This window comes from Acyrthosiphon pisum, chromosome X (assembly GCF_005508785.2).
Source record: "Acyrthosiphon pisum isolate AL4f chromosome X, pea_aphid_22Mar2018_4r6ur, whole genome shotgun sequence".
NCBI lineage: Eukaryota > Metazoa > Arthropoda > Insecta > Hemiptera > Aphididae > Acyrthosiphon > Acyrthosiphon pisum.
The window spans coordinates 22,691,894-22,719,684 of record NC_042493.1 but is presented as its reverse complement, the minus strand read 5'-3'; the positions used below and the strand labels follow the sequence as shown (position 1 = coordinate 22,719,684).

Here is a 27,791-nt window from a genome sequence, read left to right as displayed (position 1 = left end):
TCATGTTATTTAATGAAGATAGTATTATTATGTTTATTTTGTATAAGTAAAAAGTTAAATAATTTATTTTATATATTCTATATACAAATATAAAAAGTTTTATAAATTTTTATTATTTTATGTTTTATAAAAATGTATTTCAACTGCACAATAATTGTGTTCTTAAGCTTGGCAATGTATCTTATCAGATACAACTCTATCATTGCATGCATTTGGCAATGTATCCCTCAAGATACAACTTGTAAGTCAAAAACTTTAAGTTGTACAAAAAAATTGACAACATTTTTGGATTCAGCAGCCTCAAATTAGGCAGAAACATCTTACATTATAATTTTTAGGTCTCTTTTTCTACGTTTGCCAATTTAAGGGTTAAGCTTAACTTACAAAAAACCGAGTTTGTATCTGTTATTATTCATAAAAATCATTTAAATAAAGGTATTAGCATAATCCATGTAAAAAAATGTATAGATCGCATCATCCATAATAATTGTATAGGTACTTATACAAAAAATGTCAAGTATAAAATATTTTGGTATTATTATTGATGAACACCTTAAATGGAATGAACCCATTTAGTACATTTATTAATTTACACAACGCTTGTTTTATAAGATTAAGTTGTTAAAATAAATTCTCTAAAAATGGTTTATTTTGCACTAATACAATCTATTTAGTATTTTGTAATACAGAATTGTAGTTTGGGGTGGTATGAATAAATCTGCATGCACATCTTAGAAGTCTCTCTGTAATTAGGTACTAAAGAAATTAAATTTTTTAAAGATAGATGTTTTTTAAATGATCTAAATTGACATTGGCAGTTCTGAAAATCAGCATGAATATAACACAAGGTTTAAAGAATTATCAAATTAACTTATTATGTATTTGTAATTTATTATTATTTTTTAATTATTTATACTCTAGATTATAACTTACCATCCTCCAACCACAAGCTATTCTTATTGGGGAGATGTTAATTGTTAATTTTAATGTAATATTGATTTGTTGCATGTTGTTATATTATTAACAAATAAATAAATAATAATAATTTACCTGTGTTTATCAAAGCCTCTGGATTTTTGTGATTATCTTCTTCAAAGTCATCAGCAATAGGCTCTACAATCATTTTCCCAGTATCAATATTTATATATATAACAATTTTGTATATTAAATCTTGGTGAATTAATCAAATCTTATGATAAATTTACTATTATTTCCCATATTACATAAAAAATACATAATTTTCAAAACACAATAATTATATTTGCATGTCATATACCTAGTACATTAAATAATACTATATTCTATAGTTACCGTTTTGGAAAAAAGTATACATTTCATCAGTTACAAAGACTTGATGCTCTTGTCCTTTGAATTCAACTGTGATAATCATATTAAGAATGTAAGAACTAAGAATGTAAATTGTAATAGACAATAGTACTAATTATAAGTCGAATTTGTTCATTTGCATTTACACAGGAATATATATAAAATAAACTGGAGAACATATAAGCCACTTCTCGACTTAAAATCTCAACTATAGTTATGTGTTATATATTATACCTATGCAGGGACGCAGGGCGTATCATTTTTTTGACAAATAGACTCATGGAGTAAGTAAGGACACTTTTACATCTAGTGTCAGAACTTCAGATGTCGATAAAATATAAATAAAAACAAAAATATGATTATTTATAAATATTTATATATTTATTATAAGTACCATTTCAATTTAGTATTTACAAACAATAAAACTGTTATCATAATTAGTGATTTAGTAATTGCCTAAATGATTATTGAAGGTGTTTATTTTGATAATAATTATAACATCTGTCAATCAGTCTTTATATTAATGAAAAAAAATCCTACATAATAATGAAATTTACTGAATTTTCATTCGGAATCAAGGAATATAATATGTATAATGGCTTACAAAATGTAAGATTCGTTATTACTTATTATTGTAAATTGATTTTCAAGTAAATTTCTAATTCACATTTCAACATTTCTATTATAATAATATTGGATAGGTATTAATTAGGTAGGTATGTCAGCTATTGTATAGTAATATAAATTAAATATCATTAAAAAAAAAAACAATAATAATAATACTATAAATTAAAATACTTAAGATAATGTAAACTTTTTTGAGTATTTGATTAAATTTGCATGCAGATAACATTATAATCTTCGGGTTGTGTCCGTTTTTTAAAACATGGAAATTATCATTATTATTTTTCTATGTAAGCGCCTGTATTATTTTTCAAAAAGTTTTTATATAATATTTGTTTATTATAATAACAATGTTTAAAATAATACATTATTCAATAAGTTAATGGAAATGTAAATACTTAAATAAAAACAAACCGTAATAATATTATGTAAATTGCACGCAAAGCGAATACATACATACAAAAAAATGTGTAGAGTTTTTAACAATCTAAAATAATATTAATATGTTGGAAAAAATAGGAATATTGTGAAAATATACCGATTTATTTTCCTCTTTATTACGCATATATATGGATATAATGTAAATGAAAAAAACTATAAATATGTTTTGTGTGCGTCATATCAGTTAAAATATTGAACAAGTAAGATGCTTGAAATCGAAGCAATGATGAACGTCAGCTGCAAACCGTTGTGGAGCTGTAACGGAGCACCAGATTTGGGGTTATCGGTTTGTACACACATTTTGGTACAATCGGAATCTTCGCATATTTCACATGGAGTCGCTTTTCTCGGTGCGTAGAAAACTCTGGCACGCCTCGCTAATGGAAGGAAAGATAAATAATTAAACAAACAAAACAATAAACATAAACATAAATATACCTTAAAGGGTAATAAGGTACAATGTTAACAGATCAAAAAAAAATTATTTAGAACATTTTTGGTTTGAAACACAGTACATCTAACAGGGGTAAATTTGTGCACACTCACACTGATCGTAATAATCATACACGGTAACGGGCACTGGCTTTTGATTTGCTACTTTGTGTGTTTGGAACGCTGATATAGTCGGACAGTATTCTTCAGCCATCATCTAAAAAGTGAAATACATTTTGGTTATTTGGTAAAATCTAACATATATCATGCATATACCTGCATATGTTATACCTGTCAGATTCCATTTCACACACAAGTAAAACAGAAATAACAGAAGAACAGATACTTAAGAACAAAATCAGTCTACCCCAAATATAAATGTATGAATATTTGAATTCAAATTTAAGCAATTATATTATTTTAATTTAAATCAGGTACCACTGTGGGATATTAACTTATATTAAAATACTATAGTAGTAGTTTAATTTTAATTTTAAGGTTTACCTTGTCAAAGTACAACATGACGACAGTATCTCCATCTTTGGTCTCAACGCGTTTGATGTTGTTGGACAATCGGAGGCTGGGCAACGCGTCGTTATCCACAGTAAAACCAGAGGGTAGTGTCACTTCCATTACGGCCATGTTGCTGTCATTGCCCCCTCGAAAACTGCAAAAATATAACCCAGCACACATTGGGAGCGAATGAGTCGATTATTATACGGAAACGGAATCCAACAATTACACGATATTCACTAAATGTTACATAGGCAGTACTGAACTGATTATATGAAGCGCGTATGTGTATACAGTCTAGTACGAAAAGTGTCCCACCTACAATTAATTTACAAAGGCCGCCATTTTTAGTCTGTCAATGTTATTTTCATGATTTTTTATGGATAGAAGTATTATATTAGCTTATCTTCCACAAAAAATCAGTAATATGCCGATGGTATATCCATGGTTAATATATTATATTATATTATATTAACCGTGGCTGGTATCTTCATTTTTTATGGTTAAAAACATTATCATATATCGCACGGCTACGTTTTATTGTTTATTCCGCGATAAGGCTGAAAATGGCAGACTACTTCGGTGGGAAACGTTTTCAGAACCAATGCGCGTTCCATATATTCAGTTCAATGGTACAGTCATAAGCCAGCCACGTACATTCATATTATAATTAAAAAAAAAAAAAAAAACATGTACCCGGAACAGACGGAAAGCTGAAGGTGATTGGCGTTCGAGTTCTTATCCACTTGCGGATCTAGCGAAAACAGTGGCCAAGCGCCGGTTACGTTTACATTGTATCTGTAAGACACTTTGATGATGGCTAATCCAGTACCGGTGGCTGTCACGTTCAAGATACGAGTACGCTTTGGGAGCTATAGAAATACGAAAGTGGTCAAAACAAACGCAGGCAGACAGACAATGAAATTTATTTTTCTTGGTTATATTTTTGGTTTTTAAATGTTAACAAATATTATTAGTTTCATATTCTTCTCCAGAATGTTATACTCAAAATGTAAAATAATATATTATATTCTATTGGACAATGAAACAATTAAAAAATGAGGGCTAATTAAAATAAGTTTATCTGTTAAAAAATAAATATTTTTTTGTGAATTAATCTTAAAAATACTAGAACATAAATTTAATAAATTTAATTAATGCCTCAAAAAATGAAAATTAACTTTTTTGTCTAAATTTCATAAAATATTAATTACATACATTAATATTTTTTATTAATACTATTTACATTCATGTATATTAATTTCAGAAACACCACTCACTTCGATCAACTGCAACACCATGGCGTTATCTTTGGTTACTTTTAGTTCAGATTGTCCATTTTTCATGTAAGAAAATGTGGCAGATAACTTTAAAGTACCCGGAGTAATTCGCTCGGCCATTTGAGAAAGCGCGTACAACGTTATCACTGTGTCCTAAACGAATGCATGGCAAAAAATACAGAATTATTAATAATGGATTTACATTTATAACTTAAATACTTAATACTAGTAAGAAAAGGTAAACATATAAGGGTACAAATTCATAGTATGAAATGTGTGTTATTTAGCGATTCCTAATAGACATGCACCTATCGATATTCTTTTGAAAAATAGGTGGGTAAGTTCTTATAATACGTTTAGGTATACATTAGAACAGAAGCGTAAGTACTTGAAATAATATTTCCTTCTGATAACTATTCTAGAGTTGCCACAAGATTATGAATTTAAAAAGCCAATGAGGTATAATGAAACTACTCCAGAGAGTGAAATCCTGAATTAATTCAAGTAATTTATTTTAACGAAATAATAATTGGACAAGGGAAATTTCATCAAAAACTTGATACCAATATCCCTATTAAAAACGATGTATAACGGTATTTGAGTTCTAAAGTATTCAGACAGGCAAAAGTATTCACTGTAGTACTTTTAAATTGAATGTTTGATCTAAATAATCCATAGGTATAGATAGAATAAATGTAATTTGACGAAATATTGCCACATTTAGAGACAACAGAACTGTTGAAAACTTATTGTATTCCGGTTAACGCTCTAAATCTAATTCATTTTTGATAAATATTCAACTACGTAACCTAAAATAGATACCTGGCTAGAAGCGAACCCTCCTTGATCGTTCTGTTGAGACACCAACCAGTGTAGTATAGGCAAACCGTCTTCTACAAGTTCTCTTTGCAAATAGGTTAACAAGGCGTACGCGGTCATTTCTACGTCAACCGAATTAGGCTCGTGGACCCATGGATTTTTTTTATCGTTAGCACGATCCATCCGTTTCCACCATTTTTTTCCATCTGAAAGCACGATATCATATTTTTGTTTTATTACAGTAAAAAAAAATATTACATGTAGGTTACCAAGTTCGTTTAATTTAAAATTATTTACTTTATCCAACGGATAGAGCAATATTTTTTTTTGGAGATGGTTCGTTGAAATGTATTAAAAATAATACATTTCGTAATAAGTAATATCAACAAGACTTACCAACAGTATTAGCTTTCAATTCGAGTAGGTTAAAAGCTACGTTTTTCTCCGGATGATCGGCCAAGTGCAATGCGTACGAGCAGATGGCGATCGCGTACGGATCTTCTACTCCCGGTAAGTTTCTCACCAGATATTCTACGGCTCTATTAATTGTATTGCGGTAAACAGGAGTGGCCTTTTGGTTTTCCAAAAATGCTATAAGTGTATAGGCGGTGAGCGCCAGTCCTTTTGAGGATCCTCCTTGTATGTCACTGTGACTGACATAGCCCACTTCCGGGAAACTACCATTGTTTGCCTGATTGTTAGACAACCACTGTAGGCCTTCGATTATGATTTTTTCTTCAATTGGTATGTATGGCATTGCCTGTCTGAATGACTTGACAACGTAAGCGGTCAACCTGGAAAATATTTATTCATAAATATAAATTTAAATAGAAAATTATATTTTACTCGATTATTCATCTGTATTTAACGACATCCGGGGACTACCATCTATCGTAGAACCAATATATAATGAATAAGGGGTATACATACCACGTACTACCACTAGCATCTGCCGATCCGAAAGCACTAAAAGAACCATCTGATCTGCGGTACGTTAACTCTTGCTGGTATCCAGTTTCCATGTATTTCAACGATTTTGTTTCGACAGCAGTCGTCAATTGTTTTGTATTCTAAACGTGAATGAAAGCAGTTTATTTAGATTGGGGTTGAATAATTTTAATTTAAAACGCATGTGACATAAATTGTGACTGGATATTAATCGAATTTTTACATAATATCTGGCACCTACTTTCAAGTAATCCAAAATTACGATATTGGGTACGAAATTCAACATGTTTTGTTCACCACATCCAAAAGGCATTTGAATCAAAGACGCCAAGTTCATTGTGCTTGGCCCCAAAATATCACCTGTTATAAAAGAAAACAAACCATTTTAAAACGGAACGAACAAAAAATTTTCAGATAAATAACATACCAACTGCTCCGATTTCAATGAATTCAGAGTCTGGAACAATGTTGCTAGGAATTTCTAAAGTTATGTTCTTTTCAAACAATGATTCTTTCCTGAGATCGACAAAGATCGCTTTGTTTTTATAAATGGTTTCTCCTTCCGGCTAAAGAAACAGGTAAAGTGGATATTATTAATGATAATATATGAAAACAACGGTTCAATGCCACTGTACAGTGTACACAGATCATTGAACGAAATTATACCTTGACCAATAGCTTCTTTTCTATAGCATCGCCAGCCAATTTACTGGTAGCTGTCAACTTAATGCTGATGTAACCTAGATCTTTGGTTTGTATTAGGAACGATGTTGGACTTCCACTATTCGATTTGATAGTTAATGATTTCCGTTTATACAATTCCAATTCTATTATTCAAAACAAAAACAAGAAGAGTTTAAATTAACAAGATTGCGTACACATAAATATTTATTAGTCACACTATCAGTTTATTATTAATTACTTGAATCTCGGACATCATTGGAGGTGTCGGCGAAGTCAAACTGACCGATATTTTCTAAAGTCACGTCAGCTGTAACGTCTTTGCTCAGATAATTAAACACCACCACTGGTATGGAAACATACTCGCCTCTTCTCACTGAGTATGGTAAATCGACAGAAATGAAAAATGGTCTGAATACTTTTAGCTATAAAATAACAATTACAACCACTTTAAAATTATTTCTATAGTAGAATCTAAAAATATGCTTCACATACTAACTTTTGTCTTTCATTATATTTCGTTAAAATCACATGTTAAATTTAATTTTATGGAATACAATGTAGGTACTCTAAACAGTCTAAACCATAAGTAGGTAAATTAAACTAACTGATCTATTATATTGCATAAAACTATTGACTGTTTTAAATAAAAAAAAAAAAAAACAATAATAATATTCTTTTTTATAATAAAAATTAAAAATATAATAGATTTAGGTAATAATATCGTTGGAAGGTATTCTACAAACACAAACACGTTTTAATAATTATTATTTTATCGACTACCAAAATTCTGGTCGACGACAATGTTTTGAAATTATTACCCATAAATATAACATTATGTAGACGATTAGTACATTATTTAAATTTACCTTTTTGGGTGAGTCGAGAAGACCGAGTCCGTAGAGTGAATCGACTGAGAATGCAGTGATCACCCACGAAGTGATCGTATCTGGCACCGTGGATTTCATGGAAGCTCGTCCGTCTTGCCTTTAATATCACACAAGTTGGTTATAATATAAGTTTAAAAAAATGTTCTAGTTGAATAAATATAATATAATTAATTAATAAACGATTGATTGTTCGTTTCGTAGCACAAATTTTTTGACTAAAAAATTTGAACTATTTTAATGAAAATAGTTGTAACATTTATTATATTGAATTAAGAAGACGTTTTAATATTGTTTTAATGGATTTTAACGTTTTATATAAAAATGTTAATTTATTTTAACATTAATTCAATGGAAATTACAAGTAGTCCCACACTCCCACGTAATTGCAATTTTTGGTTGTTGCGTAATTATGAAATTGTATAAAAAGTGCAATAATAGTATTAACAAAAATATATCACCGCTCATCTCTGCATCTAGTGCAGATTTAGAACTAAAACATGTATTATATAAAATTAAATATGACAAAATTTTTTAGGGTGTTTCATATAGGTTTTTTGCTACGTGAAATTTATTTGATTTTATTCAATTTTCAAAAATCACTATAATCTTTTTTCTATACAGTTGTAACATTTAGTTAAAATAATATTTCAAAAAACCCAATGTGATGTCTTCAAAATTGTGTTATATGTTTCATTTTCATATATGTTATCTATGATATGTGCCTCTATAATTATTGCTCTAACAGCAGTAAGAGCTGAACTGTATCAACGAAATTATTTACCAGCAATAAAGAGATAGGCGTTATTTTATATCATGAAATAGTTTTAGCTTTTAGCAATAATTTATCTTGTTATTGAACGACATAAGAACATTAGACATTTTAAATAAACTCTATTATAACTATTGATAAGAATACATTTGAATTTGTCGAATAAACAACGTTTATATTAATTAACTTATAACATAATATAACTTAAAGTTTATAAAACTATGGGATCATATTATTGAAGCTACGAAAACAACATGTCATAAAAAACATTTTATTTTTTGTTCATTATCTATATCAATTAAAATATATTAAGCAATTAAAGCAGAGCAATTCTAACCTTTAATTTTTAGTACCACTCGATGTAGGTACTTACGAATGACAGTGAATGCAGGCTATAGTAACGTTACCTGTTGAGACGTACGATAGGTACTTCCTTATATAATACATATAATAATATGTATAAAGAGATGGCTATAACGTTCTGACGATGTTCAAATATTGTACGTATTCTAAAGTACAAGACATCGCCAGTCTGCAATATCACTCACCATGTATGTAGGTACCTACCATTCGATTACGATTCATCTTTGTGTTTTGAGAAATTCGAAAAGTAAAGCGTGCGCAAAAGCTCATAGAAAAACGTTTATGATTGACAATACATTCTGAAAAGCCACGGTACGTATTCGATATACACAATGAAACCTCCACCAGTGGAAACTTGGGTCCAGATACTTTTTTAATCAATAAAGGTAAAATGTATTCCAAATAGTAAACCCTCTTAAAACCAAATTAATCCTAATTGTGGACTTTATAATAAAATAAAAACGAAATACCTAAATAGCCAACATTTAATAAAAAAAAAGATATATTTCTTAATCCTTAGTACCTACCTAATGGAAATTCATTGTCCTTAGAGATTCTAGAGGTGTTTCTGTGCTTTAGTCATTTCTGTGTTTAATAATATCGTTTGGATTATTATCATGGGAAAAATAAAATTATAGGTAAAAACTAAAAATACTAAAAATATTGAACTCGTAAATAATACCATTGGTATTAGAGTTATATAATTGAATAAACAACAGTGGCAATAGTAGTTGTATGCGTGAGATGAAAACTTATACTAATTGAGTCCATATTGCGTAGATAGTCTCCAATGAATTTGACGATGTTTTCGTTTTCTGTTAGAAGCTTGAGAGGTTTGCATACATGATTGACATAATAGTGCTTAGGCGTATAGTAGAGGGGGAATTATCTTCGGTGTCAAGTACTGTACGAAACTATCAGATGTATAGGTACATAGGATGCATCGTTTAAAGGATAATTGTGGGGCGCTTTACTCAACTTACTCCCAACGTAAACAAGTTTGATGATCCTGGTATTATTAATGACAAGCAACCCCATTCCCCCTTCCCTGATTCCGTACCATGTGGATAGGTTAGTGAATAGCCAAGTGTCCTGAAGGGCATGTGTTAGGAAGACGCGCGGCTTGTTCCACACTGGTGCCGGTATGCGAGAGAACGCGTACGGGCCGGCCAGCGGCGGCCGCGTCACTGGCTGTACAACGGCGCCTGGACCGATGTACGGTTTCACAACCGGTTGGACAGGCGACTGGAACTGAACCACTAACTTTGGACTTTGGCCGGTTGGCGCCACTGTATACAACAAACATACGAAAACGGTACATAATACTTCATGGCGACAAGCAGACATTGAGAGTGGTGTGCATGTGTGTGTGTGTGTGTGTGTGTGAGAGAGAGCGAAGGGCGTCCGTTCAGGAAAAAATGTGGAGGGACTGAATTACAAAGAAAACCAACGACGACCTTGTCCCATTTTATGATTTTATAAATAGCAATAATAAAACACTCATAAATGTTTTTCACAAAAACAATTAACTATTCTAATACTTCTAAAAACATAACATGTCTTCCTAGGAAAATATAAATTCGAAAAAAACTAGTTCTTCAGTCTTAAATTTTAATCTGTCTGAGAATTGTAATAGCAGATGAATTAAAATCTATTTTTATACTACTTAATTTATCAATTCTCATACAGTTAATTTTCGTTAAAATTATCTTTAAAAACATCCCAATTCAAAATATTATCACTGGCATCGTAAATGTATTGCAAATGAAAGATAAATAACAAATACAAACATGCTGCATTTAATAGGAGAGGCAAACGATGGAATATAATCTTGGATGGAAGGACACCCCCGCGTGTATAATGTACAATATACATAAGTTAGATTTTCGGGCTATAAGGTTATAAGGTTTTGACTATAAACGACACTTACAAAATATTTTATTCTCTTCAATGAATCTTCATATGCTTGGACTATTTTACTAAACAAAATAGGAATTGGAAGAGAAATGAGAGGAATTGTTTTAGTGTTAAAGGCACCTCTCCTGTATAATCAAATTAAACCAATAGCCAATTTTTCAAGACTGGATATTAATTAATTTATAATGTAAGTTAAGAGTTACATTCGAAATAACAGTTAACTCAGTGAGTAAATATTTTCACCACAGTTACTTAACAAGTTATTTTTTAACGTGAATAGCTTACTATGGAATGTTTATTGCAATGCAATAAACATTTTTTTTTATATATATTATTGTGTAAGCAACTTTTTAAGTTTATCTACATTTTGATCAATAAAATTATGTATATATTATATATATAAAAACATAGACATTTATTTGGTATAATTAAAATTTAATTCAGTTAATTCAAAAACAACTCATTTAAAAAACGTATATCATTAAGTAGGTAGGTATTACTTGAAATGACTTATTTTTTCAAACAACTTAAAGAAACAATTATAAACAACCTAGTTCTAAAAAAGTAATTTGCTCCAGCCTTGTGATTTTCACAACCAGACAATTAGCATTTCAAATGATTTATTAAGAGTGGTGCTCACACCCATGTACCTTTACCGCCTTTCCGGTTAAATGCGTGTACAAGCAATAGGTATAATTTGGGCAAATATCATATCAGCGGTGCGTTCCAAGCGTTAGTAGGCAAGCACCATTTGATTGGTCACAACTCTATTTACCCAGATTCAGTTGACTCCCATAGCCACGTTTCGGGGAAGTTCTTCCGCACTTTGATGCTTGAAGATGTTTCGGAAACAGTGGATGGTATCGGCATCATTTCCTGGTCATCCATCACATTTGACCTATAGTAAACTGTACACGGTTCCCATTACACCATGAGTTAATATTAATACATACAATTATTATTTTACTGTTATTCAAACGATTCAACTATTAATAGTACATATTATCATACATAATACCACTCTTTGGTTCGGTATCGTCCTTCAACGATATTAAAAGCGGTATTGCGGTAGGAGCATGTAACAATTACGATTTTCGAATGACGTTCAAAGTATATGAGAGATAGTTTAACAAAATTTATAGAAAATCTCGAATTCTAATGATTTTAATAAATGTTGTTATAAGAAACATGCAATACCGCCTTTAGCCGTTTTTTATAACGAATTTTTTTCGCTGAAATCAACTCAAATGTTCGAGAACTTATTTTGTTTGTCTTTTGCATTCTATTTAGTCCTCTCATCCAAATAGTATTGAAAGTACGGACCATAACAATATATCACATTGTCGTTAGGTTTTAATATATTAAAACCAAATTTTAGTATTCATATATTATATATGTGTTCCTATGCGATATAGGATAGGTAGGTACCTATAATTATGGTATACAGTAATTTCTGTCGAAAAAACTTACATTTGTATGTTTTGTGTTATTTTATTTAAAAGCTAATATAATTATTATAGTTATTAATACGTTAAACTAGTTGATACATAAAAAGCATATTAGATTTATTGTATTCGTCTTAAGTGACGGGTGGCGGATTTTTTTATATCGATCAGTCGCAATGTATCGTATTCCATTGGTCAACCACTGAGGAAATAATGTAAATTATTTATGGATATTTAAAACAATACAATTTTAATTCGTTTAAAAAGTACAGCAATTTTTAATTTTTAATTTTGCGAAAATAAATCAATTTATGTATAAATATAGGTATTTCAAGAATATTCACAAAATTTATAGGTACGTTTGAATTATGATTGTGAATTTTTTTTTTATTACATTTTTCCAGTGGTCTCACATATAGAAAATTATTTTAATATTATTATTGAAGCTACTAATTAATTTTGATTTTGACATATGCAATAAATCGAGATTCAACCATCACAATAATTATTATGATTAAAAATTTGTTAAGATAATTTACAGACGGGTTCCATGCGTATAGGATCGAAAGACGACTAGTATTAGTCATAATTTTGTTTATAGGAATAAATATTTTCGTTTTATTTTGTGACCTATGCATCGGTATTTTTTTCATTTTATAGATCGTATAATAATTAAAAATATTTCGTGTTAAACATAAAACCACTTACCCCAAGGATTATAATCATTAACGAAGGCGTTGGTCAATATGGTGGCTCCAGATTTCTAGACAAATAAACATATAAACGACATTAAGCCGATTTCTCGAATGGAAATTATCGCGGTTGTGTGGTCGGTAGGGATAAAAAAATAACACTTACATCGAACGCTTGGTGAGCTGTGTAAGAACCTGGCCACCAAAACATCGAACGTCTATCCAACGATTCTCTGAGGTACGGCATGTAATTGGAATGTTCACCGTTGTCATAAGTTCTAAGTTCGTCCAATACGTTGTCCTGGTGACAAAAATTGAGAAAGAAAACGATTTAATAACATTTAAACGTAAATAAAAATAAACCGTCAAAGGCGGTCGATCAGTCAACACTCACGTGTGATATGTCGTTGCCGGTTTTCAGTAACAGAACGCTCTGGTCGATTCCAGCCACGCCTATGTATGAATTCGGTTTGGCTTCGAAATTTATATCCACTGAGGTGTCAGGCTCTACCTCGTCGCGACTCACGTCCACGTTAATCTGAAACGAAAGCAATGAAAAACAGGCCGGGGGTGGGACAGGTCGTGTGTAAATAACAATAACAACAATAATATTATAAAATATTCGAAAGTCGTCATCTAGGAGGGATACTTACGTAGTTCTGCAACACTCCATCAAGTTCAACGTCGATAGCGTCGGCGACTACCTCACCGTCATCCTTGACAAACTGCACGATCACGTGGGCGGTGGGTGCCATAGCGTATGTGGCCAAGAACCGGATAACGGCTGTGTGCTGACCTGCGTTAGGAATCTGCACGGTACTAGCTACGATTACATCACCCCTGCCCAGAACTTGGTAAGTTATATACTGCAGACTCTCCGTTGAGTTTACTTGTATTTCGACATCTTTGTTAACCTAAACGCAAAAGGACTAATTAGTAGCGATGCGCAGTTAGATCGAGATGGATGGGGAGGAACAACAGCTGATTTAATAATATTTAGATAGGTTCAAGGTTGATTTGAATTAAACCGATAAACCAATAAACCGAAAATAATCGGTATCACTCCCCAACTATTATAGTGATATAGTATTATAATACAATAATGAATGAAAAAATGTATTATAATACTATAATACAATCGCTCTAAAGTCAACACTATTGCGTCATTGCATCTTTGAGTTAACTCGTGTATAGAGATAAGTGACTTTATAAGAATTTATGTATGTAATTGGTGGTTATTTAAAATACTTTAAACTGTTAATAAGTTAAACTACAAGTATTATAGGTCATGGAACCGTCTCGGCTACCTCAAAAGAATTCAGGGAGCCACACAATAATGCAAAAGAAAAATATTATAAGAGGAAATTAAAGTATTAATTCATCTTTTGTTCAATCTTATAAGACACAAGGTAGGTCATATATACTTCCTTAATTATTAATTATTATAACTATTGTAATTAGATTAAAATATAATATACAAATTATTTTATTATTATGTGTTTCTGTTTTAATGGTTTTAAGGCAAGTAGGTATAGATTTCTAATCCAGTTTATTCAGTCTTAATCAGTGGCCTTGAGGACCCCACAGTTCTCCTTCAGTTCTAACCATCCCTAAGCCCTAGGTTTACTAGTAGTTACCTACAAAATCCCACCACCATTGGCTATCTTTACTTGTGTGATCGCTGTTGTTATTATAAATATTATCTAAATCAGTGTTTTAATTATTACAGTAATTTTAAAATCGTATGTCTTGCGTTCAATGGCTCTGTCAACTTTCTGCTTATCACTACATAATAGGAATGTCCGAACCCTTGTGCAAGTAGGTTGCATAATATTATATTAGGTACCATATAAATCAGTTGTAAATTATAAATCTTGAATATATAAAAATTATTACGTGTTCTATAACTATATACCTAGGTAATACTGTTATATTATTATAATGATATTTAATATTATATTAAAGGACATAGATATCGTAAATATTTTGTTAAAACTTAAAATATATAGGTACCTCATAAAATCGTACATTCACTACATAATTAAATATACATTTATATTGATTATTAATTATGATTATTGAAACTTCCGGAATTTGTGTATAATTATAATAGGTTACCTACCCAGGTATAGAGTATAATTCGATTAGTGACCAATTTATTACGACAAATGTTACCATAATAAATTGAAATGAACACCGAGAGCCGTTTTTTCAGTTATTTCAAAAATACATTATCGTAGTTGAAATGTACCGATAATGTAATAATACGCATGACTGGTGATGTAAATATAATTTATCATATTAATTTCTCATCAAATAAATCTTTTGATATTATATAGTTGTAGTATACCTACTTAACCTTCATAATTATATTTTAAAATATGTAGATACTTTTATTACCATTTACCCATTTTAATATAATGTTGGTATTATTCTAATGAACATAATATAGTAAATTCAAAATACAAATCATTAAATATATATAATATATATAGGTACCTATATCAACATATAATATTCAACCCGGTAATAAATGTGCATTTTTATCTTTTATTAAAAATGTTGTATTTTTACTACAGTATAAATGATGAGTGTATAATGGATTTGTTACAATTATTGATTTTTCAATTTTTAACGGGGGTAATTTATTGTTTGAGTCACTTCCTCAATTTTACCCAAATTCTATTTTTTTTTTATTATAAGTGTTTTGTTTGATCCTGACGTTATACTTGTTACAATGTAAATAAAAATGAATCAGTAATTTTATAAAGTAGTTTAAAACTTTATTTAAACTTAAAAATTAATTAATTTAAGAAAAGTACTAAAAAAAAAATTTTCAAAAAATTTTTCAATTGAAAATTTGCAAGCTTACATCTCTACGCATGACAATTGTCATGTAGTCAGTCTTACCGTAGGACGTTCGGTCAGAACGGTGGCTTGCATAAACGTATTGCTGGTTGAATGTGCCGGTAAGATCGTGGATAACGCTTCTCTCTGGTTCAAGTACTCTGCCTAAAATCATAAGTGTTTCATCGTTAGAAAAACGTGTTTCATTTAATAGAATTAGTTTTATCCAAGAATGACATTTTCGGTGACTGTATCCAAATTGCACAAAAATAAAACGTGTGATTTGCATCCATCTATGAAAATGGTGTGTCAAAGTTAGCCCTGGCCAATGGGGTACATAATAATATTCATGATATACATTTTATTTTTAATAGATAATCATAATTATTATATTTATATTTTTGTATACAAAAATAATTTCAATTGTTGATATAATCAATTTGTAGGTTTGGTTTTAATGAAGATGAAAAAAAATCAAAATAAATTTTTTATTTCACAATTTTTATTATTTTACTCTGTATTTTTAAACCAACAATTATACGGGTTTTTAGTGCAAAAAAATAGAAGTATAACTCACACCCAGTAATAAATGGTCATTTTAATAAAAAAATTTTCCCTGTTTTGTAGATTAAAGAGTTACAGGCTACAGCAACCACCAACATATCACATTTTTGGCTTTTATTTTTTTTTGAACTGTCAATTGTTATAAGTAAAATATAATTAAGTTTAGGTTATTGTTTATAATTCGTATGGAATGCAATTTTAACAGAACATTTTAAGAGATGGCTTGCAGCAATAAATTAGGACCCTTATTTTTCTTTCTTTTTATTTTTGACATAAAATTAAAATGCAATTCTTCAGCCCTATGGATATGGGAAAATGTCATCCCAAAAATATTAAATAACTCACCTCAATGACGATCACTGATGCATTGATTTGCGGATAGTAAACTAGTGGAATCAAACCATTTCTCGGCAACATGTGTTTGGATTCGTCTAGCTTTTCAGTCTCATGCGAAAATCCGTGCCAAACTTTCACCGGATTCCTGTCATCGTATACAGGAGTTCCATCGTGATGACTCATTTTTATCTAAAATTGAAAATATTATGTATAATAAAACCGCACATTTTCAAACGAGAACATCTGTGTAGAATACAACTCACGAAAGCCGTATATTTGAGTCCGGGCTTGAAGTATTCTGATGTTCTGATGAGATCCATTTTGTATTTGTGGTTGTGAAACATAACGTTAGCCGATGTATTCTGAGACCTGCCCGTGAGAGCTTCTTCGACAGTGACATCGAAAGTGATAATTCGCCTGAACTCGTCGTTTAAACTAAAAGTAATTTTAGAGTTTTGGTAATTTTCTATTATAAAACCCTATTTAATTAATCTGAAACAAACCTAAGATCTTTAACGACATCAAATTGCACAACCGTTTTCCCATTAATTGGTACGACTTTTCTCAACGGGTTTTGGTAAATAGGCTGTATGAGATCACTGTAATATTCTGGGTAAACTGAAACAGTGGCCTCTCCTTTAACGGGCTTACCGTACGTGTATCTGAAACGCGACAATTAATGTGATGTAACCAATAGAAGAAGAAGACTATAATTATTAATAGCACAATATCAATAATAAACACTTAGTAATATAATACATACTTAGCGTGAATGGTTGCAGACACGACAGATTGCTTAAACGTGGTGTGTTCAGGCACTTCGATGGTCACTTCAAACTTGGGCAAAACGTATTCAGCCACCAAGAATGATTTGTGGAATACTTGGTCCAGTACGGTGACAACAATGTTCCAATCACCAAGCACCGGTGACTCAGATAGTTGAAGTTCTGAAGAAAAGACTCCTCGTGTAGTTAGCGCTCTGCTCCAGTGTTTCACACGATTGCCTTGGCCATCCTATAGATAGACGGTTATTAATTATTATTATTCGTTTGGGCCTAGACAACGGAATTTATACGTACCGTAATGTAAATGTCCAAAGCTCCCGTAACGGTCGGTTTCAAATGGTAATTCAACACAATTGCTCTAAACTGCACTTTATGTCCCGGCTTATAGATGGCTTTATCGGTTTGGATGAATACCGAATAACTCTTGTGAACGTATTCGAGTGTCGTGGTGTTGAAAAACTCTAAACCACCTGAACCTCGAGCAGTTAGGTTGTAATTACCAGGGCCGACGTCGCCGATCTAACAAGAAATGAATAAAACATGTTCACAGTAAGAAATGTTTGTTTTACTTTTTAGTCATGCAAGATAATAATTAACTATAATTAATGATGAATATAGGTCGACAAATAATGCATATTAAACTTACTTCAAGCCGTACTATTCTCGTCGAAAACGGATCGACTTTGACAAATTGTGTGACTTTCAAAACGCCTCCGCTATCTTGTTTGCCACCAACGTCTACAACTACAGTAGTTGGCGATGTCGTTCCTTGTGTACTCACTGCTACATGGTATTCTGAATTTGGCCTCAAGATCTTCGGACCCACGATGGTATAAAAGCTAAACAAATCAATTAGTCATTAAAACGTTATTTAAATGTTGAAGTAGGTAGTATAGTTGTTATATTTTGTGGGTTAAAAATAAAATTGGGAGTAAAAGAAAAACAGGAAATATTATCCTCGGTGGTTGGTCGTTTTTTTTAAATATAACCCATAACATCTGTATCGTGGAGGTTTGGTACAAACTTCGAATACTGAAAATTATTATGAAAGTGGCTCCTTTCTTTTCATTTCTAGTCAACACGGGTACCTATACAAGTTTGGTTAGTTTACAAATAATCCCATAAAACACAAAACGACGGAATTTAGATTTCATAAGTAACAAGAACATTTTTAAAATTCCAAATTTTACGTTAAGAAATCATTTATCCGTGGACAATATATAACTACAAAATTAAAATAAAAACATAGACACGAATACTTGATCTCGAAATAAAATCGTGTTTAATGAAATGTTGGTACTGTACTACTTCGTATTATAAATAATTGTAAAATCAATTAAATAATAAATATAATGTATAGGTATAATATATGCAATGCAATGTTCATTACTAAATATTTGATAATTCAAAAACATCTATAATATATCGAATTTTTAGCTCGATCCCCTGAATTTCGAATTATCGAGTGATGACTGCATATATCAAAAGAGGTATTATTATAATAATCGATCATTCGTAATCAAATTTGTTTAATTTTTTTTTTACAATAAGTACATATTTTGATCATGGAGAATGACAAAAAAAAATTACAAGAGGAACACGGTTAAAGGAAATATCCAGTGATATTACTCAGCAATATGTACAAAAGTAGCAGGTTATAACACTCTAGTCTGAGTCTTTAAATACATATTTTTTTAAAACTAATTTTGGTTTTTTTTTTACATAAATAGGTATACCTAATAGCTATTTTTTTATTTACTACTTAACTATTTATCAAAAATTCACTCGTATATAACAAATAATTATTTAGACATTGATTAAGAAGTGTTTTATAATTCGCAACCCATTAAAGGAAAAGTTGCGAGGGCGAGAGGTGGTTGTTATGGTAGTGCTTGGCTTAATTATTATCTATATAGCACAGCACACAGTCACTAAAAAATTCGAGGGTTTCAATTAAAACTTTAATTAAACAAATAACGACAATAACATGTATTATAGCTACCTAGCGGTGTAGATTCGCCCTGAAAATTTTATTTTATTTTTTGCTTTTGTATATATTATACAAACTACAAACATTACATTTAAGTAGGTATACAAGAATGCTGTTATAATTATTATTATGATATGCATAATGGGACTAGCCTAAATTTACCATAGCCACAAATTGAATACTAAATTTGGGAAAAGGGCTGCAATTTTTTTTTTAACAAACTCTTTAAGTTATTACAAAAAGCATATTAAATTAAGTAAATGGGGGAGAATCATGGTTTAAGGTGATGGAGTGGGTTAAGGAAATGCCAAATAATTTCGGCTTTTGACAAAAACATTGTAAATGTAGCACTGACTGAAAGTTTGACATGCTAAAAACCAAATTGTAATATGCATGTATTATATTATACAAGCAAAATTATACTTAGGGACCGGGACGGGTTCACCATTCAACTTGTGTGTGTCTGTTTGACATACGTTTTCCCAGAGGGTCTCAAAGTCAAAAATTTAAATTACGTCTGTACACGATGCTGACGCGACTTGAAACGCGGAACTTTTGATCGATAGTAGCAATGGATCACACCCACACCATTCCCTGATGAATATGTATATAAATCGGCTTAAACGTTATATTACGTTATACCGTAATAACTAATAATAATACATTCCACGTCATTACGACAGGTTTGTCTTTTATGTATAGGTACGAACGCATTTCGTACTTCGTATATTTAATTGTCCTATACGAGTTGTCCAAAGCAACATAATATCCCACGATCCACAATGGTCGTACTAATAAAAATAAATGATTAAGTGTTCCGAAAATTTATATTTTCTTCACGACAACAATAGTGTACTTTTAAAACCCTACTATTGTTCAAATAAAATAGTATTAAACTTTTATATATGTGTGTACAAATTTGTTTGAAAATGAAAATATCCTTTTTTTTAGCAATATGTTTATGGTTATTATAATTACCATAAGCGACATATTCTAACAATCACCAGACCGGCAAATTTATATTAACTCAAAACTAATTTATAGAAATTGTTTCGTAGGGGAGGGAGAAATAAAAAATATTTAAAATACTCTGACAGATCTGCGAAATGTATTGTTCTAAATATTACTTTTTACCATAAAGTTGTTGTTATGTTATATTGCTATGTATACTGTCATTATTTTTTTTTTATTTTAAATTCTAAGTAGAGCGACTTAGTTTTGGTTATGTGTCTTAATTTTATATATTTGCTGTCCGTTGCCTTTTGGAGTAATACAAATTCTTCAATCTTCAATATTGAGTTAGCTTATTGTAACAAATCTAATTTTAGTTAGTATTTTGGAGAGGTGGATTTAATGGTAAAAAATGCCCAGTTCTTTTCAAAATAGCCTGAAAATTTTTTTAAAAAATGAATCTATTTTGTTGTTTTGTTATAATTCAAAAATGACCATAGATAATTTATTCATCAATAATTAATAATTTAGATTAGCATTTTCTATACATGATATATTTCTTTTATATTTTAGATCTTTATGAGCTATTTGTAGACATTTGAAATGTTTTCTTTTTAAATATTTGTTCAATTTATGCTTATGTTTTTTTTTTTCAGTCAAAATGCTTGAAATGTATTCAATGTTCCTGATAAGTATTGTTCTAATAGTAATTGAAAAATATTGAACATAAATAATCATATTTTTTTTCATAAGAAATTATTGAAGTATACATTTTGGTGAAATTTAGAAAAATAACTATAATGATAATAAGAATAATGTAATAATTTTATAAAATAGAATAAAAAATATGGTGTCACTATAATTAAATTCGTTTGGCTGACAGAAGTGTCACACTGTTCCATTCTGAATTGTAATGATATCATTAAATTCAATTTCAACACATCCAGAAATTCATTACAATCGAAATCTACTATACAGCAAACTGTACTATTAAATCCTATTTATTACTTGTTATCTGATATTTTATGTCCAAACAAAACTGTACCTACCTACGTCTAGATTTAAAATAATATTAGCACCATCGCTGTTGTGATGCAATGTAGCGTACGTTTTGTGTAATATTAATCGTCGCTGTTAAAAATTAAAATTTTAAACAACTGTTAATAAATTCAGTGTTATAAATATAGGATATCGTTATAAAGGTATCGATTTTTTAGACATGTAGGTACTCAATATATTTTATGACCAATGTAGAGCAAGACTGCACAAGATTCTTAATCTGTCAGGTGGAGGGGGTACGAACACTAGGTACTTTGTTACATATGTTAATTTACTTGCAATGTACACTCGATCACACAATTAAGCTAAAAAGCAAATAGGTACGTGATCTCACACAAACACTAGTTAGTACTAACATAGACAAGTACCCCTACAGTGTTAATACACATATCTCAAACAAACACAAAAGAAAAAACAAAAGAAGCAAATGCCTTAAGCACGATTATATTTTTAATACATACGCTGATAACGACCACATCGATCCACGACGTCAAACCTTTCGATCAACACCTTTTGTTGACATTAATTTTTATACATTGGAAACTTATGGACAACTTACTAAGCACTAGCACTGCACAGCCAGTTGACCTATACTCCTACTATAGAAATTCTTATTATAATTTAATAATGAAAAAATTACAAATCATTGTCTTGCGTATTGTATCATTTGTATCATTGACAATTAAAATATACTGACATGGTACATACAAATTTAAATGAGCTACTGCCTACTGTTATTCTAATAAACTATTTGCAAAGTCTGGCAATATCTACGACATATAGGTACGTAAGTACGTTTGTGGCAGCATTATACCTACAACATAAAATCAGATTTTATGCCGAATTTAGCTGGCTTAGACAATAGCCACAGATTCGTTTGTTTTGTTGCGTTATTTCGTGCGTAGGACGAGCGAACGAAGGATAATAACGACAAATCATTCCAGAGTGAAACAAAAAAATCTACATGTGGGTAGTATTGTAGTATTCATCGTTAGTAAATAGTAATATATTTATATATCTAACATCGTAAAACAACATTTGTTGGTGGCTGAGAAGATGATGGACTAATTTCTATTAACTCCTTCACCCGGTACACGCCGCTCCGTTGCAGGCTCGTAGGAGTGTACAATGACAAAATATAAATTAATATACGAGACACAAGTGCATAACACAGATACGCGAGAAATAATATCATAATAAATCGTTGCGGGTTTGGTAAAGAAAAAAAAAATAAACCATCCACCGTAATCCTATATTTATATATAGGTTTACAAATTACATTATACATTATGCATATTATTAATAGGTAATATCATAACCGGCAATCGGAGGTTTGTTAAGTTAAAAAACAATTTCACGCGCACGATTGCACCTATATTTGACAGCGGTATGACGACGAATTTAGGGTTAAAACAAATTTGTCAAGGGTGTCGACATAAATTAGTAAGCTAAAAAATAAAAATAATTAACTGGATTTTATGCGATGCAAAATTATCAGTGTACATATAAGATCAACTCAAGTGAAAAAAACCCAAACAGAAACCTTCTCACCGAGTGAAAAAACTTTACTGAAAGATAATAAACTCGTTGATAAGACATCCTCTCAGTTTTAAAACTGTTTGAAATATAAATGGGTAGATTAAGTTAAGTGGGTAGACGCAGTCCAATAAATGTCGTGTTTAAAGACAACAACGACCTCGCAGCTTCAATAATATAATATGTGCTCAATTACATTACATCCAGTCCTTTACATGCATTTTAAAGGAGTTCAACATAGGGTATGTCCTATATAAGTGCATTCGTGCGTGTAGTGTGATTGTAGTTTAAAAGAGATGACCGGAAACATTCGAGTTCACACACAATACGTCACCTGCAAACTTCAATAATCGACGGTAATTTTTTTTCACAAAAAACCTAAAATATATTTTTTTTAAATAAAATTAGAGTCGGGGGAAGATAATAATTAAAAATTTGAAAAGTGATGTAAGTGAAGTAAACTTTTATAACAAATTTAAATATGTTTTCAGATTTAATATATTCGCATCACTAATTTTATCGTTAAAATGGACAAAAGATTATTTTTCGTCATAAAAACGGTGGAAACAAATCCCCACCCCATAAGCGTATATTTTAGTTGTATAATCTGAAAATGCATGTTTCCTTTTCTTAAACATTCAACTTTTTTTAAGAAAAAAAATAATAATAATAAAAGCATACGAGATAATATCAAAATTTTGTATCTTGATTTTAATAATAGGTAGATAGGTATTTTGTAGATCTTCATAATAAAATTGGCCATATTACGCTTGTACAGCATTTTAATTCGATCTACAATATTAATCCGTAATAGTATTATTAGTATAATTTATATCATTATATTTTTATTTCTCTCAGCTTATCAAAATAATTTAAACTTGAAGCTCGTTATAACACCGTATTAAATATATTATACCTAGACACGTCACCCCGTACTTCAGACGAAACGTACTTAGAATTCGATTTACGGTTTTCTCTACTTTTGCATATAAGCCAGTACGTGAATAATCATTACGTCATATTTATATTCACGTGGCGTTTTACGCAATAATCGCACGATCCCGACATTGCAGTGTTTGTCGGCCGTCGTGCACACGCCAAACCATACGATTGTTGTGCACTTAAGCTTGGTTGTTCCTATATATAGGTAAGTATATAGTAATAGTATAATATATAGTAAAATATATAGTATATAATATTATACTATTACTATATACTTACCACAGTAGCCAGTAATCGACCAGACTAATCATCTTTGCGATGTTACGTTTTGACCACTAGATCACACTAGTTATTATAATAATACACTATATGAGCGGATTTGTGCATGTTTGTTTGTGGATTTGCAAAGTTTAAGGGGCCTAACGAAATCTAGCAAATTCTTAGCAGACTGTTGATACCTACCAGTTTCGTAGTCCTAGCATAATGTGATAATGCCAACTTGACGGACATGTCTACTATAACCTATTTAGAACCGAAAGGCCACAACGTTGTTTTTGAAGTCAATAGTTTTTATTTTTAGCACTGACCACCGCTTCATTCCAGAATAAAAAAACATTTTATTTACTAAAATGCGATAATTAGCTTTTATAGCTAATTTCATTATGAAGTTGACAATAAATTATTATTTATTATTATTCATTTGTTTTCCGTATTATTGTTTATTGCGCAATAGGTCATATTTATAGTAAAATTAACAAAAATATTTAAAACAATGCCAGAGTGTGAGGAGAGGGGATAAATTAATTTTTTTGGTCATTTAAATTTGAGCTATATTATTTTTTTTTTTTTAAATCAGAACTTTCAATTTGACTAAATGCTAAGGGTATATGGGTCAGTGTAGTATAATATTACTTTCATTTATCTCCTGCAACAAATGACATAACCTTAGTCGATCCCCGTGTTTCAACTAAGAGAACGTTTTTGTATATTTGCCTTCATTTTTAGGTACGATTTCGATGAAATTGCATTGCATTTACAAATTTGATTATAAAATAAGGTAATTTTAAGAGTTTTTTTCCCCAATTGTGAAAAATCTAGAAGAAATATAATTTTGAATTCGTAAATATTTATTATTTTTAAATGTATTTGTATTGGTTTTGTATCCATGATATTTTAATTAAGCATTAGGAACTTGTTCGACATACTGTATTTGTAAAAATTACATTATATATATGTATATATATATTGCGTATGAAATATGAATAGTTGTGGTCATATATTTAAATATAATACAAATCAGAGTTGTTCCGACGCGATCCCAAAGTTTTATCAAATTGACCAAGTGTGACGTAAATTAAATTTCACATTGTCGTAAAAAAGAACGAATATGTTTTGATTTTTTCCTAATATTTTAAGAACAACTTGAATTATGTGTCGCGTACTATAGTTAGACTTTCCGTGGTCATTACACGACTAAACGTTTTTCGGTGAGTGGTCGAGTGATAATGCTCAACCACCATGAAAATATTAAAAAAAGTAATTATCGGAAACCCCAACACTATGCACGTCATAAAATATTTTTAATTAATTTTTTAACCACGACGTAACATTATATAATATTAAAATATCGATTTATGGTCCTAGGTACACAGGCCTGTTTCGGCGGAGATGGGATATGACCCGTAATACGGTGTGCGGTGAGAGCGAAAAACATACAAAAGCCGCAATCTACCCTGTGGCCCGGGGGGTCGTTACTGCCACGTGACTAAAATGAAAAGGACAACGCGGCTAATGTCGAGCTATATAAGGTAGGTATATACATTTATCGCCACCACACGATTAATCCGCGCACGTTTGGCGACATAAAAAAAAACGAAGGGGGTGAGCCCTATCTTGGCGGGGTTTTGTGGTGAGACTCATTTGCTAGCGAACTCTATTAATACGGCACCGTCGATGTCCGATTTCCTGCAGACGCGATTATATCGTCATAAACTTTATACTATTCAGTCTCGTTTATTATAAAACCATATGTATTGTATTTAGGTTTTGTATTTAGTGGAAGTAGGGCAAATTACTAAAAACAAACCCGATTCTGGTCGAGTAAGTTTCTTTTTATTACCGAAAAAAAATACATAAGCTGATTAATCAATTAAAAGTTTTTCAACAGAAATAACTGTTTTAATAAAGCTGAATGAAAGTAAAACAGTTTATGACAAATTATCGATTAGGTACTTTTTAATAATACCTACCTACGTCATCGCCATGGGTATAATATTTTCAGCACTACATCGAATTCAGAAATACTATTTAGACATGAGGTATAGGTATAAAATTGATATTTGACATTATGTAATGCCTTAATCAGACTTACGTATCATTAATTCGTATCATAAAACATTTTTAGTAATATACTTATATACCTACCAAATGTTTTTAAAAAAGTATAAATAAAGTAATAATATTCTTTATGACTTACCTATTCAATTTAAAAATTATAATATATTAAATTTATTATGCATACCATACATCGTAAACTGCGTGCAGGCGCATATAAAGAAACCATCAACTTCGAATAACCTCTGAAAGACGGTCACCTTAAAATAACTGCATTTTTTTTTTTTGTCCTTTAAATAATTACTGTCTGTTATGGGTATGGAATTTATTTCTAACATAAAAAGCATCTAGTTAGAGTTTACGCTGTTGAAAAAACTAACCATATATAGTTACAATAAAGTATATACAATTGTCAAATGCAAGTCTTATAACTTTCAACTTTTTAACAATTAAAATCTGTCCCAAGTAGTAACCTACAGTCGAATAGATTCCAGTTTGTCAGATAAGTATATTGTACATAATAAATAAATTATGTAATGTATTATGTAGGTATATGATTTCGATCGGGTCATTCATCTCGAAACCGTTAATTTTCAACATGCGTCCACATACCCGATTTCGTCGTGACTGAACGGTAAAGATATTTTCGTCTAAGAAACGTTTCCAATCATCGTAAACGCTCGTAAACATAATATATGTACATACCTATTCAAATTTACGATCTACACATGATTATAAGCCGTACAGTACTGAACATGGCATATTGTGATGCGTGGACATAAGTTATTTTTCTTCCAAGATACGGGTTGCGGGATACAGGATGTGGTACTAACCGATAGATATATATTATATTCCATTACCGGGTAATTATTTAGGTAAATATAAGTAATAAGTAATAATATCAGCGCCGTAGTCAGGATTTTTTTTTCTTCATTTTTTCATTTTTGCGATGCTAGAATACCTATATTTATCGCCAATTACTTTGACCCCTTTGTTCATTAAGTTTTTTCTACACGTGTACTTTTTTTACGACTGTACAATTTATTATGTTAGCAACTACCATACATTATTTCATATCACGATGTATTAAAATTATTGTAAACCATGGATTAGTGTATTAATGAATATAAGTATATTATGTGTGTTGTAAACATAACAATTCTTATTTTATTCAAATTATACTACTAAGAAGCCCAAAACTATTATCAAACCCATAATATAATATAAGATAAACCATAGCTGACATTACACAAATGGGATAGCCGAAAACAAAGGAGATTATAATGAAACAAATTAATCGTATTAAC

At 30.5% G+C, this 27,791-nt stretch overlaps 1 protein-coding gene across 3 annotated transcripts in view; it reads right to left on the bottom strand.

Moving 5' to 3' along the window:
* Positions 1 to 1,684: 1,684 nt before the first annotated feature.
* Positions 1,685 to 27,791, bottom strand: part of LOC100164261 (CD109 antigen) — a 111,273-nt gene continuing 85,166 nt past the window's right edge. For 2 of the 3 annotated variants that reach the window (XM_029492854.1, XM_029492857.1), the window contains exons 3-27: positions 18,319 to 18,511; positions 17,967 to 18,191; positions 17,651 to 17,901; positions 17,391 to 17,549; positions 17,151 to 17,322; positions 16,897 to 17,076; positions 16,051 to 16,152; positions 13,794 to 14,054; positions 13,535 to 13,678; positions 13,307 to 13,441; positions 13,157 to 13,211; positions 10,147 to 10,375; positions 7,934 to 8,051; positions 7,306 to 7,489; positions 7,050 to 7,210; positions 6,811 to 6,949; positions 6,625 to 6,743; positions 6,366 to 6,505; positions 5,832 to 6,229; positions 5,439 to 5,641; positions 4,617 to 4,769; positions 4,033 to 4,208; positions 3,328 to 3,490; positions 2,938 to 3,040; positions 1,685 to 2,768 (exon numbers count right to left, since the gene is read on the bottom strand). In XM_029492854.1, coding sequence (XP_029348714.1) covers positions 2,572 to 2,768; positions 2,938 to 3,040; positions 3,328 to 3,490; positions 4,033 to 4,208; positions 4,617 to 4,769; positions 5,439 to 5,641; positions 5,832 to 6,229; positions 6,366 to 6,505; positions 6,625 to 6,743; positions 6,811 to 6,949; positions 7,050 to 7,210; positions 7,306 to 7,489; positions 7,934 to 8,051; positions 10,147 to 10,375; positions 13,157 to 13,211; positions 13,307 to 13,441; positions 13,535 to 13,678; positions 13,794 to 14,054; positions 16,051 to 16,152; positions 16,897 to 17,076; positions 17,151 to 17,322; positions 17,391 to 17,549; positions 17,651 to 17,901; positions 17,967 to 18,191; positions 18,319 to 18,511 — 4,360 coding nt within the window. In that variant the 3' untranslated portion in view covers positions 1,685 to 2,571. Of the gene's footprint in view, positions 2,769 to 2,937; positions 3,041 to 3,327; positions 3,491 to 4,032; positions 4,209 to 4,616; positions 4,770 to 5,438; positions 5,642 to 5,831; positions 6,230 to 6,365; positions 6,506 to 6,624; positions 6,744 to 6,810; positions 6,950 to 7,049; positions 7,211 to 7,305; positions 7,490 to 7,933; positions 8,052 to 10,146; positions 10,376 to 11,778; positions 11,912 to 13,156; positions 13,212 to 13,306; positions 13,442 to 13,534; positions 13,679 to 13,793; positions 14,055 to 16,050; positions 16,153 to 16,896; positions 17,077 to 17,150; positions 17,323 to 17,390; positions 17,550 to 17,650; positions 17,902 to 17,966; positions 18,192 to 18,318; positions 18,512 to 27,791 lie in introns of all 3 variants that reach the window. The other variant, XM_029492858.1, reaches the window with a different exon arrangement.